Source organism: Pan paniscus, chromosome 5 (assembly GCF_029289425.2).
Source record: "Pan paniscus chromosome 5, NHGRI_mPanPan1-v2.0_pri, whole genome shotgun sequence".
Taxonomy (NCBI): Eukaryota; Metazoa; Chordata; class Mammalia; order Primates; family Hominidae; genus Pan; species Pan paniscus.
This window is the reverse complement of record NC_073254.2, coordinates 126658129-126671634: the sequence shown is the minus strand read 5'-3', so window position 1 is coordinate 126671634 and position 13506 is coordinate 126658129. Positions and strand designations below refer to the sequence as shown.

Genomic DNA, 13506 nt, shown 5'->3' with positions numbered 1-13506 from the left:
CTGCACAGTACTCCAGGAATCTTCCTATTTTAAAAGCTATTGTAAAAGAAACAAATCAAAAAGGGGTAAACAAATCAAAAAGAAGGAAACAAAAGCAGAACACTTTACAGTTTGAGATACATTCAATCTGAAGTTATTTTTGGTCTGTACTTCTGTTGCTTATATTTAAGTGAAGCTTTGGACTGAACAATGCTCCTAACAATAACATGGCACTTGTGCCCTACAGAAAATGCAAATTAGATTTCCTTTCTTACAGTGTCAAGTTAAGCTACAAAATCAGACTGTTGCTTTCACAATTTTAAAAGATACATTTTCTTATTAGCATTCACTGACGGCTATGTAAAAGTAAAACTTACATTTCCATAGGAATTATGTGTCAAAATGCCATCTACTCAAAAGCACATTCAGAAAGATGAACACTAAGTGGGATGATGAGGACAGAAAAAAAGCACCTAATCCTGCAGTCCTAACTTGTCAGAACTCACATTAATATTAATGCAATGCTATAAAATTTCACAGAGATAAAATGAAATGGTTTTACTTGTTAATAAGATTTTAGGAAAACTGAAAAAAAATCTGTAGAACTCACATCTCCATAGCTCTAAAAAAATATAAATGATTTATGGATTGCAATGTGTGTGAAAGAACTTAGTTTTAATGGATAATTAAGGGGAGATAACATACAAAACTATTACTAAAGAAACACATTCATTTTGATTAAATTGAGACTGATAAACACAGCAACAGCCATATTTACTTTCTTTTCTTTGGGTAGTTAAGAAATGCTTTACAAATGGAACTGAAAATATGATCAATGGATTCTTACCAAATACAAAGTATGATAGATAAACAGAATCAGCACCTAACAAGCTTGAAAAAACTTTACTTACTGATGTACATTTTTAATTGCAGATTCCTGAAAACACTATTTAAAATACCTTATTAATACATATTAGCATTTTTTCTTTTTTTTCAAAAGATTGATCTTGCTGAAGGATAAACATTACCAACAGTTTAGTTCAGCAGCACTCAACTAAAGCCATTGTATGTTAGTCCCTAAATATTTGTATAATCAGTGAGCACACACTCAAATTATTTAAAAATGAAATGCAATGAAGTTCATTTATGTTCGATGCTTTATTCTGCAAGATCCACAAAATCATATTTTAAGAGAACCAGATACTATGGAGAAAAATTTGTTATTTTAAAGTTAAAAGTATTAAATATACATAGTATACTGTACAGTTGAGTGCAACTCAAGATATAATTTTGATATACCTTTGAGCACATATAGCTCACTAGAAAGAAAAATACCAGGGTATGAACTACTCTATTGCTGGATACAGTTTATGACTGTTTGTATTTGGGTGGGTTTTAAAATACAGATAGAGAAAAGCATCTTACGCGTAGCATGTGAACGCCGATACAGCAGCTGCACTCCCACCTGAGCTTCCTCCAGTTATCAGCCAGTCTGAATCTTCATTCTCGCTGTGGGGATTCTGCTTCCTCTTTTCTCTATATTGTTTTGAATAACTCCAGGGGTTTTTAACTGGTCCGAATACACCATCTGTGCTCCCAGATCTGATGAAGAAGTGAAGCAAGATACCTTAGTAAAACTTTCATTTTATGTGAAAATTTCATCTTCTGAGTATGTTATTTGCTTCTGACACTCATTGAGCATTTAAGAACCCACTGTAGCTTGAATTGAAAAAGGCGGGAAGCCTGTTCAGATGTAGCTTTCATTAATTGACAGTTGCGGAGGATGGGAAGGAAGAGCATTTGTGGTAGAAAATAGACAAAGCTAATCTGCTAAGAAAAGATTTTGCCTCTTTTGATCATCCAATTCAACTGAAGATGATTTCCCTTGTGAATCAAGGTCTTCCAGCTGAAAAGGGTTACATTCAAACAGTTAAGTCTTCTGAGGAAATCTCTCCCTTAACCAGAAGTTCTATGAAAAACATTACAAGTGGAATGCTAATAACTTAAATTTTTGAAATGATTTTATTCTCAGATAAATTGCAAAAATAAAAATAACATATAAAGCACTTTATACCCTTTACCCAGACATACCTACGGTCAACATTTTATCCCTTTGCTTTACCACTTGTGTGCTCTGTGTACGTTTGTACATATGTACATATACACACAAAGTATGATAGAAACTTAAGGGTATCTTAAGGGTAACTTACATGTATATCATAGCCCTTTATCCCTAAATACTTTAGTGTGTATTTCCTAAGAATAAGGATATCACATTATACAGTCACAGTATAGTTATCAATCTCAGTAACATTAATATCAATACAATAATTTTTTTTTCTTTTTTGAGACAGAGTCTCGCTCTACTGGCAGTCTGGAGTGCAGTGGCGTGATCTCAGCTCACTGCAACCTCCGCCTCCCAGATTCAAGCAATTCTCCTGCCTCAGCCTCCCAAGTAGCTGGGACTACAGGTGCGTGCCACCACGCCGGGCTAATTTTTGTATTTTCAGTAGAGACGGGGTTTCACCACGTTGGCCAGGATGGTCTCAATCTCTTGACCTCGTAATCCACCCGCCTTGGCCTCCCAAAGTGCTGGGATTACAGGGGTGAGCCACCACGCCCGGCCTACAATACTTTTATCTAATCTACTGTATGTAATTCAATTCTGTCAACTGATTCAATAATGTACTTTGGTTGGGCGCAGTGGCTCACGCCTGTAATCCCAGCACTTTGGGAGGCCGAGGAGGGCGGAACACGAGGTCAGGAGATTGAGACCATCCTGGATAACACGGTGAAACCCCATCTCTACTAAAAATACAAAAAATTAGCCGGGCGTGGTGGCAGGCGCCTGTAGTCCCAGCTACTCGGGAGGCTGAGGCAGAAGAATGGTGTGAACCCGGGAGGCAGAGCTTGCAGTGAGCCGAGATGGCGCCACTGCACTCCAGCCTGGGTGACAGAGCGAGACTCCGTCTCAAAAAAAAAAAAAAAAAAAGTACTTTATGGCATTTTATCTCCTTCCTGGATCAAATCTAGAGTCAGGTCTTCCATTTAATTATCATTGTCTCTCTCTCTCTTTTTTTTTTTTTGAGACAGTCTCGCTCTATTGCCCAGGCTGGAGTGCAGTGGCACGATCTTGGCTCACTGCAAGCTCCGCCTCCTGGTTTCAAGTGATCCAGGTTCAAGCGATTCTCATGTCTCTCGAGTAGCTGGGACTACAGGCATCCACTACCATGCCTTGGCCTCCCAAAGTGCTGAGATTACAGGTGTGAGCCACTGTGCCCAAGCTCACTGTGATTTTAATTTTGAATTCCACTAATGATCAACGATATTAAGCATTGTTTCATGTGTTTGTCAACTATGTTTTAATCTCTGATGAAATGTCTTCTTAAATCTTTTGTTCATTTTTTAAAAATAGAGTTGCTTGTTTTCTTATTGAGGTGGGAAATGTTCTATGTATTTTGGATATCGGTTCTTTCTGAGATACATGTTTTGCAAATATTTTTCTCTCAGTCTGTGGCTTGCGTTTTCACTTTTTTAGTAGCATATTTCAAAGTACAGAAGTTCTTAATTTTAATGAAGTCTATTATTATTTTTTTTTTTTGAGAAGGAGTCTTGCTCTGTCACCCAGGCTGGAGTGCAGTGGCGCGATTTCGGCTCACTGCAACCTCTGCCTCCCGGGTTCATGCCATTCTCCTGCCTCAGCCTCCCGAGTAGTGGGGACTACAGGCGCCCGCCACCACAACCGGCTAATTTTTTGTATTTTTAGTAGAGACAGGGTTTCACTGTGTTAGCCAGGATGGTCTCAATCTCCTGACCTTGTGATCCACCTGCCTCGGCCTCCCAAAGTGCTGGGATTACAGGTGTGAGCCACCGTGCCCGGCCAAGTCTATCAATTTTTAAAGTGGATTTGTGCTTCATGTGACCTATCTAAAAGAACTCTGACTAATTCAAGGTCACTAATACTTTTCCCTGTTTTTTTAAATTTTTTTTTTCTGTAGAGACAGGGTCTATGTTGCCCAGGCTGATCTAGGACTCCTGGGCTCAAGCAATCCTACTGCCTCAGTTTCCCACAGTGCTGAGATAACAGGCATGAGCCACCAGGCCCAGCATCCCCTACATTTTCTTGAGTTTTATGATGTTAGGTTTTACTTTCTTTATCTCTTATCCTGGAAGATTTTCACAGCCCTTTTTTTGTTTTCATATGATATTTTAATAGAATGGTTCTCATTTTGGATTTATCTTTTGTTTCCCCATTATTAGAGTCAGCTTACACATTCTCAGCTGGAATATTACATAGGTGATATTGTATCCTCAGACAATTACATCTAGAGGCACATAACGTCCACTTCACCCTCACTGGTGATGTTAATTTTGATCAGCTGATGAAGGCAATTTCCTAAAAGCCTTTGTTCAAATATACTCCCATGGATTAGTTCATTCAACATATATATAATGAATTCCAAGATACACCACTCTGAACTACACACGCAAGGACTCTTGTTTCTATGAAACAGAGAACAATGACCAAGCAAATATTACAAATGTGACAAGTGTCATAAAAGGGTAAGTATAAAGTACTTTTGGTGAAAGACTGCTTTTCCCTAAGATCAAGATCAAGGCAAGGAAATCTGCTCTTACCACTTCTATTCAACATTGCACCTAAGGCCCTCACTGGTGCAGTAAGGCAAGAAGAAGAAATAAGACTAACTCTATTTGTAGACTACACAATTTGCTACATAAAATATTCTACAGAATCCACAAAGATCAACTAGAACTAATAAGCAAGCTTTAACAAGGTCATGGGATAAAAGGTCAATATAGAAAAATCAATTATGTTTCAATGTACTAGCAATAAACAATTAGAAACTGAAAAAAATACAATTTTCTATAGCATTAAGAAACATGGCCGGGGGCGGGGCTCACGCCTATAATCCCAACACTTTGGGAGGATGAGGCGGGCGGATCACAAGGTCAGGAGTTTGAGACCAGCCTGGCCAATATGGTGAAACACTGTCTCTACTAAAAATACAAAAATTAGCCGGGCGTGGTGGCACGTGCCTGTAGTCCCAGCTACTCAGGAGGCTGAGGCAGGAGAATCTCTTGAACCCAGGAGGCAGAGGTTGCAGTGAGCCGAGATTGCACCATTGCACTCCAGTCTGGGTGACAGAGTGAGATTCTGTCTCAAAAAAAAAAAGAAAAGAAACATAAAACACACAAATAAATCAAATTATATGTATAATTTATATGCAGGAAATCATAAAAACATTCCTGAGTAAAACAAAATGGATGAGAAGACATGTATTATGATGCCGATTCTTCCCAAGTTGATCTATAAATTCAACACAATCACAATCAAAATCCCATTAAACTTGTTTGTAGAAATTAGCAAGCTTATTCTAAAACATATCAAAATATAACAGATCTAGATTATGTAAAATGATTTTGAAAAAGAAGAACAAAGTTAGAAGACTCTTACTACATAATTTCAAGGCTTACTATAAAGCTATAATAATCAAGATGGTGTGACACTGGAATAAACAGAGATGCAACAGAGTCCAGAAACAGACCTACTGAATGTGCTTGATTTTTGACAAAAAAACCTAAGATCATTCAACGAGAAAAGGATAATCTTTTTTATTATTAGTGCTGGAGTTAATGGACATCCGTATGTTGAATAAATGGACTTTATTCATACTATATACGAAAGTCTAATTCGAAGTGAATCACAGATCTAAATGTAAGAGCTAAGACTATAAAACTTCTAGGAAAAAATTCTTTGTGACCTTCGTTAGGTAAAGATTTCTTGGCCAGGCACGATGGCTCACGTCTATGATCCCAGCACTTTGGGAGACCAGGCGGGCAGATCACCTGAGGTCAGGAGTTTGAGACCAGCCTGGCCAACATGGTGAAACCCCATCTCTACTAAAAATACAAAATTAGCTGGGGCTGGTGGTGCGCGCCTGTAATCCCAACTACTCGGGAGGCTGAGGCAGGAGAATCGCTTGAACCTGGGAGGTGGAGGTTGTAGTGAGCCGAGATCGTGCCATTGCACTCCAAGCACTCCAGCCTGAGCAACAAGAGCGCAACTGTGCCTCAAAAAACAAAAAAACAAACAAACAAACAAAAAAGATTTCTTAGGACACATGAATCATAAAAGAAAAAAATTCAGCCAGGTGAGGTTATGTGTGCTTGCAGTCCCAGCTGCTCGGAAGGATGAGGTCAGAGGATCACTTGATGCCAGGAGTTCAAGACCAGCCTGGGTAACACAGTGAAACCCCATCTTTAAAAAATAAAGGAAAAAATGGGCCTGGCACAGTTGCCTGTGCCTCCCAACACTTTGTTGGACCAAGTTGGGAGCACAGTTTGAGTCCAGGAGTTTGAGATCAGCCTGGGCAACCCAGTGAGACCCTGTCTATATGAAAGGAAGAAAACAAAAAAGGAAAGAAAGAAAAGAAGGCCAGGCGTGGTGGCGCATGCCTGTAATCCCAGCACTTTGAGAGGCCAAGGCAGGTGGATCACCTGAGGTCAGGAGTTCAAGAGCAGCCTGGCCACCATGGCGACACCCAATCTCTACTAAAAATACAAAAATTAGCTGGGAATGGTGGGGCATGCCTGTAGTCCCAGCTACTTGGGAGGCTGAGTCAGGAGAATCGCTTGAAGCTGGGAGGCGGAGGCTGCAGCGAGCCGAGATCGCACCATTGCATTCCAGCGTGGATGACAAGAGCAAAACTCTGTCTCCAAAAGAAGAATGAAAAGAAGAGAAAAAAGAAAAAAATTGATAAACTGGACTTTATCAAAATTAAGAACTTTTACTCTTTGAAAGGCATGTTCAGAGAATAAAAAGATAAACCAGAGACTTGAAGAAAATATTTGCAAATCAGCACCTATCTGATAATGGATTTGAATCCAAAATATATGAAAGAATTCTTTTTTTTTTTTTTTTTGAGACAGAGTTGCACTCTTGTAGCCCAGGCTGGAGTGCAATGGCGCGATCTCGGCTCACTGCAACCTCCACCTCCCGGGTTCAAGCGATTCTCCTGCCTCAGCCTCCCAAGTAGCTGGGATTACAGGCATGCGCCACCACACCCGGGTAATTTTTGTGTTTTTAGTAGAGACGGGGTTTCTCCATGTTGGTCAGGTCGGCCTCGAACTCCCTACCTCAGGTGATCCACCTGCCTCGGCCTCCCAAAGTGCTGGGATTACAGGCATGAGCCAGAAAGGATTCTTACAACTCAATAATAAGATGACCCAATTTCAAAAAATGGGCAAAGAATTTGAACAGCTACTTCACTGATGAAGATATAGGGATGGCAAAATAAACACATGAAAAGATGTTTAACATTATTAGTCATCAGGGAAATACAAGCCAAAAGCAAAATTAGAGATGACTATATATCTATTAAACAACTTAACATAATCTCACAGAGGGACTAAGAAACTGGCATTAGATCCTCAATCCTTTTAGGTAACTACATTTAGTGAAAATAAAGGCACAGACAGAAGAAACTCAAGAGAAGATTTCAATTTTACTTACCCCATAGCAAACTCATCTAAATTTGTTTTTCCCATTAGTAGAGCTCCCTGATCCAACAACTTCTGAACTACTGTAGCATTATAAGGTGGTATATAACCTGAAAAAAATTTAGTTACTATTATTTTTTTTACAGTCCAGAAGTCTTTTATTTGTTTATACCTATTATGCCATGAATTCACAGGGAATAGGCTCCAGCAGCTCAGGAGCCTTCCCATTGGTTCTCACACAGTGCGCTTCTCTGGGTGGAGCAGGCTAGCACATCAGTTGAACCCAGGTACCTTTCTCTTTGGCTTCCTTCTTTTTCTCATCATTTTCCTCAATGCGTTTCAGGAAGCTATCTCAGCTCTTACAGTACTTACTGTGCTCAATATGCACATTCATTCTCTTGGCAAGAATCTTGCCCTTGTTTGTTTACAACAATGCCAACAGCATGCTGGGGAACACTGTGTACTCTCCAGTTTTGCCATGGTAACACTTGTGGGGCATTCCTTTTTGAACAATACCCATTCCCTTGATGTCCACAACATCACCTTTCTTACAGGTTCACATGTACGTGGCAAACAACTCCCTGTTTTCTAAAAGGCCTAGAAAACACATATCGGGTGCCTCTCCTCTTTCCCTTTGTGTTCATCATTTTGGTAAATTACTGGATGATGGTGGTTCCCACCAAAAGGCCAGTTACCTTTTTATAGGAAACAAAACAGCGAACATGTAAATCATATGTAAGAAACAAGAGTCGGCAGGGTGGGGTGGCTCACGCCTGTAATCCCAAAACTTTGGGAGGCCAAGACAGGCGGATCACCTGAGGTCAGGAGTTCAAGACCAGCCTGGCCAATGTGGAGAAACGCTGTCTCTACTAAAAATATAAAATTTAGCTGGGTCTGGTGGTGCATGCCTGTAATTTCAGCTACTTAGGAGGTGAGACAGGAGAATCACTTGAACCCAGGAGGTAGAAGTTGCAGTGACCCGAGATCGCGCCACTGCACTCCACTCTGGGCGACAGAGCAAGACTCCGTCTTAAACAAACAAACAAACAAACAAAAAACAAAAAATCAAGAGTCTAAACTGCAATTAAGCAATTCATAGTGATATGTATTCATTATTCCTAATTTAAATAATCAGTTGTACTTCCTTCCAGTAATTTTTTTCTACTGCTAATGTATGTTTTCCAAAGATAGTCTGTGCCTTCACTATTTTTATAATCTAAAAACACTGACTTTACCAGTTAGTTCTACAAAATATTGCATGATAGTCAGAGATGAACCCAGTATTTTTGAAATAGTAAATCTCTATTTTGCTCATTGTACTTGATTTTTTCTTCTCATGTTATACCACACAGTAATTTTTATGTATTTCCAGTAGAAATAGATCTTTATTTTCAACTAAAATTCTCTCTAGCTATTGAAAAGCTCTAGCGTATATTCCAAAATAATTAACAACAGTCTGCATATTAGAGGAAGGTGGGGCATATTCCTCATAGAATATTATTTTTAGCGTCTAGTACTCTGAATAACCTTTTTTCTATTTCTGTTTCTTCCTAGGATCCAAATATCTTGATAAACCTGCTTTCTTTTGACCAAACTCTAAAGAATAAATCTAAGCATTGCCATACTGTGCTATAAGAGATAGAGGAATCAGGAAATAAAAAATAACTGGTCAGTAGATGTTAATGAATCCTCACATCATCCACAGGAGAAGGGTATTGATGATGGCCAGTTCATACTTATTCCCATGTTATCAATGAGCTGAAGGTAGAGGTTATATAGTACGTTTCTGGTAATCAGTTTTTTTATTTCGTTTTTTAGAGATGAGGTCTCACTATGTTGCCCAGGCTGGACTCAAACTCCTGAGCTCAAGTGATTCTCCCACCTCAGCCTCCCAAGTAGCTGGGACTACAGGTATGCACCCAGTTGGTAATTAGTTATTGAACTGAGTCTTCCTAAATATTAATAGAATTTTTGAAAACTTCTGAGATAGCATTCATTAAGCTGGCCGACCTCTAAAGAAAAATTCTGCATTCTAAAAGAGCAAATAGTAAAAAAACGTGATATTATATTCTAAATATTTCCTTCAAAGATATAATTAGTCTGAGATTATCTTGGTACTTTATTGTCCTTAAAGCGAAAAATACCTATTTTTATAAAATTATCAATGCTCTGATCAGTTAAACTTTACCTTTCAGCATATTTGATGCACATGTTGTCTCAATGCCAGAAGTGCTGAAGTTGTCTTTTACTGCAATAGGAATTCCATCTAAATCCCCAAGTGACTGTCCTGCATTAAAAAGCCAAAAGAGTGATAAAGGAGATAGTTTAAAATATAAAGATACATGAATACATGTTATTACAGTAACTACTAGTTTTTCGCAAAGATACTTCTTCAGAAATCAAATTTATGGCAGAAATTAATACAGTTGGACATTATGAAGGATCACATAGCCATTACCCTCATTTTTATTATCCTCATGGCAAGTTCTTTAAATAAGGCTATGTTTTATGTTTAAAGCTTCACTTGCCAAATGGAGACTGCTACAAACAATTAAACTTCTCTGGAGATATAACAATTAAGTATAGTTAAAAGCAATTTACCAGTCTTATATCTCTTTTCTGATTCTTCAGCTTGTTTTAAGGCCACCTCTTCTGACACAGTAATGTAGGCATTTAGAAACTTGGTCTTCTTGATAAGAGAGAGACATTTTTGACAGAGCTCTGTTGGTGTAATTTGGCCTTGTTTCAGTGCCGCAGAAACCTATAGCGTATACAGTTCAAAAACCTTTTACTGAGTCTGCAGAAGTTTCAAATGTTATATTGGTGGGGGTGGGGGGAGATGGAGTGGCTAAGTATAACATTTTAAAGTGAGGCTTGGGTTCAAAATCAAGAGAACCTATTACCTCTACACTTAGTGTAGTGGATGAAGGGTGATGCACTGATCAGCTTGAGGACAGGTGGAGGACATGACATTCTTCTCCTTAGCTAACTTTTGGTTTCAAAGTCAGGCTATACAAACAACGGCAGCAAGTTAGGTAAACCATCCTGTCCAGGGGGAGTTGAGGCCCAGCATGGGTGAAGGATGGCTGAGGGCAGATTCTGTACAGAGGGTAGCTTAGCTGCAACACAGGCAGTCCAGAGAGAAAAAAAGAGAAGTGAACTGGACGAGGCATTGCAGGATTTTTATGGCTCTCTAAATAAGATCTTTATACCTATTGTGGAGTTCAAGTAAGAGACACTATGAATTAAGAGAAATGCTTATAAAATACGGGTTCAAAGGCAAAGTAAAAACAAACTTTTCTGAAATTCTGTCTTTAGGGAAGACATTGGGAAGACTGGTAAAGAAGGAGTTAAAAAAAAACTGCACCGAAAGTGACTGGGAAGTAGTGAATACCAGTGTATATTGGCAGGAAGTAGGGCCTGAGATGGAGTGATGAGTGTCTAATATTTCCTGTAGGAAGTAATAATAACATGTACTTACTAATCAGATAAAAGGGATGAATAACAAGAAGTAAAAGATGACACCAAAACTTTGGAGATTTTATGAAAAGATAATTGAATTAGATGGGAGCTGAGAGAAAAGGAGAATAGGGGAAGGAATAGTATTTACCGAGTATTTTCCAAGAGCCAGGCACTGTTGCTTTACATGCATTATTACTTCATTTAACCCTTAAAACAACCACACTGGCCGGGCGCAGTGGCTCATGCCTGTAATCCCAGCACTTTGGGAGGCCAAGGCGGGTGGATCACAAGGTCAGGAGATGGAGACCATCCTGGCCAACATGGTGAAACTCTGTCTCTACTAAAAATACAAAAATTAGCCAGGTGTGGTGGCACGTGCCTGTAGTCCCAGCTACTTGGGAGGCTGAGGCAGGAGAATCACTTGAACCTGGGAGGCGGAGGTTGCAGTGAGCCAAGATCGCGCCACTGCACTCCAGCCTGGTGACAGAGCCAGACTCTGTCAAAAACAACAACAACAACAAAAACAAACAAACAAAAAAAACAAAACACACAAATAACCACACAAGTTAGGTACTGTTTGTCTCATTTGACAGATAAAGAAACTGAAGCTCAGAAACCTTGAGTGATTTGCCCAAAGTCACACAAATAGTAAAGGACAAGGTGACCTCATAATATACAGTCTTCACCATTTCTGTCTCTACTCTATTGGAAGCTTAGTTTGTCCTCCAAGTTGACAGTGTTTCCACGTGTTCCATAAAGCAACAAAAGTTTGCATTTGAGGGGAAAATCTCCAAATGATCTGCTCTTAGCTACTGAGTAAATCATCAACGCAATGGCATTCTTGGGGCTGAGGGTTTTAAATGCAACAAGCAGTGGGAAGAGGTCATCAAGAGGATCCCTAATGCTCACCGACAAGAGGAAAAGGACTTCCATGGGGAGGCTGCAGGACTGCTGCAGGGATAAGGAGGGCAGCAAGGTCCGACTTAAGGAAGTGACTTTTATAGTAACAAGAAGAGAGAGTTCATCTAATGGTTTGTATGAAAGGTAAACCCTTGGCTAGGCACAGTGGCTCACGCCTGTAATCCCAGCACTTTGGGAGGCTGAGATGGACAGATCACCTGAGGTTGGGAGTTCAAGACCAGCCTGACCAACATGGAGAAACCCTATCTCTACTAAAAATACGAAATTAGCCAGGCATGGTGGTGCATGCCTGTAATCCCAGCTACTCGGGAGACCGAGGCAGAAGAATCGCTTGAACCCGGGAGGCAGAGTTTGCGGTAAGGTGAGATCGTGCCAATGCACTCCAACCTGGGCAACAAAAGCGAAACTCTGTCTCAAAAAGAAAAAAAAGAAAAAAAAAGAAATGTAAACCCTCTAGAAGAAAGAAGCTAGAAGGAATAAAAGAGAGCAGTGCGTTTTAACATCATATATATGGAATGGGAAGAACAAAGATGGTAGTAGGCTGGGTGGAAGAGAGTTAGAACTAACAAAAACCCAGAGCTAGAGAGACAAACATACGTAGGCAGGCCCATCCCATGGCTAAGTTGTAACAATGAGGAAAATTGCATTTGCCACTTTCTCTCCTTCCTTGACTCCTCTCAAGTCCCCTAATGCCTACAATCCTCAAGCTGCTTCCAGACTGGTATAAGGATAAAAGCTAAGGTGTTACAATTGTGGTTGAACAGCAAGAAATAAGATTGTCTAGGATATTCACTTTAAATGGTGCCGATTTGCATTAAGACCATTTTTAGGAACTCTAGATTTGAGAAAAAAAAAAATAAGGGAATTGGAGAAGAGAAGTGAAAACAAAGATGCTAATCAGCTAAATGGACTGAGCATAAGAAGCAGGAAACATAAATCACATATACAGTTCCCCAGGACAAAACTGCAGGTGTCAAATCTGAATATAAAATGAAGTTAACTTTTAAGTTTTTATTAAAAGAAAAAAAATTCTCTCTCTGGCACATCTTTTCTCTAACGGAAATTAGGTCTTCCCTGGCAGCCGCTGCTTCTCCTGTTTAGTGCCTACCTACCACATACCACAGAGTCCAGAGTGGGAGAGGGGACAGATGATCTCCTTGTTCCTCAATGCTTCTCTTCCCTCTTCTCTCAAACATTCCGCTCACCCAAAGCACATGCCTTGGGAGATGACACCACGCTCCCCAGTATGCTGACCTATAGCCTTCCTGGTACTACTTTTCATTCATTGACAATTTTGTTAGCTAGCGCACTGTCATCTTTGTTACTATTGCTCCTATCCTCTCCCTTGTTCACATCAAATTTCAAGTCCATGTACACCAACATCTGATTTTTCAGTTCTTTGATCTCACTTTGCACAAACTTTTCCTTCACCTCACCCCAGTTGCCAACTCTCCTGGTCACTGTCTAGACTATATACATCATTACTAACATCCGTTTGATCTCCAAAATGTCAACTCCAGCCATCCCATGTCTCCAGCCCTTCAGCTCACTTACTTTACTATCCACACAGCCAGCAGAAAATTGGACCTTAGTTCCACAACCACAGGAAATCAATTCTGCCAG

General features: G+C 39.7%; 1 protein-coding gene across 1 annotated transcript in view; it reads right to left on the bottom strand.

Annotated features, from left to right (window-relative positions):
* The window catches only part of QRSL1 (glutaminyl-tRNA amidotransferase subunit QRSL1), a 37104-nt gene that overhangs the window by 15725 nt on the left and 7873 nt on the right, over positions 1–13506 (bottom strand). Inside the window, exons 2-5 of the mRNA XM_003824337.5 lie at positions 10102–10261; positions 9689–9787; positions 7514–7610; positions 1405–1581 (exon numbers count right to left, since the gene is read on the bottom strand). Of these exons, the coding sequence (XP_003824385.1) occupies positions 1405–1581; positions 7514–7610; positions 9689–9787; positions 10102–10261 (533 nt within the window). The remainder of the gene's footprint in view (positions 1–1404; positions 1582–7513; positions 7611–9688; positions 9788–10101; positions 10262–13506) is intronic.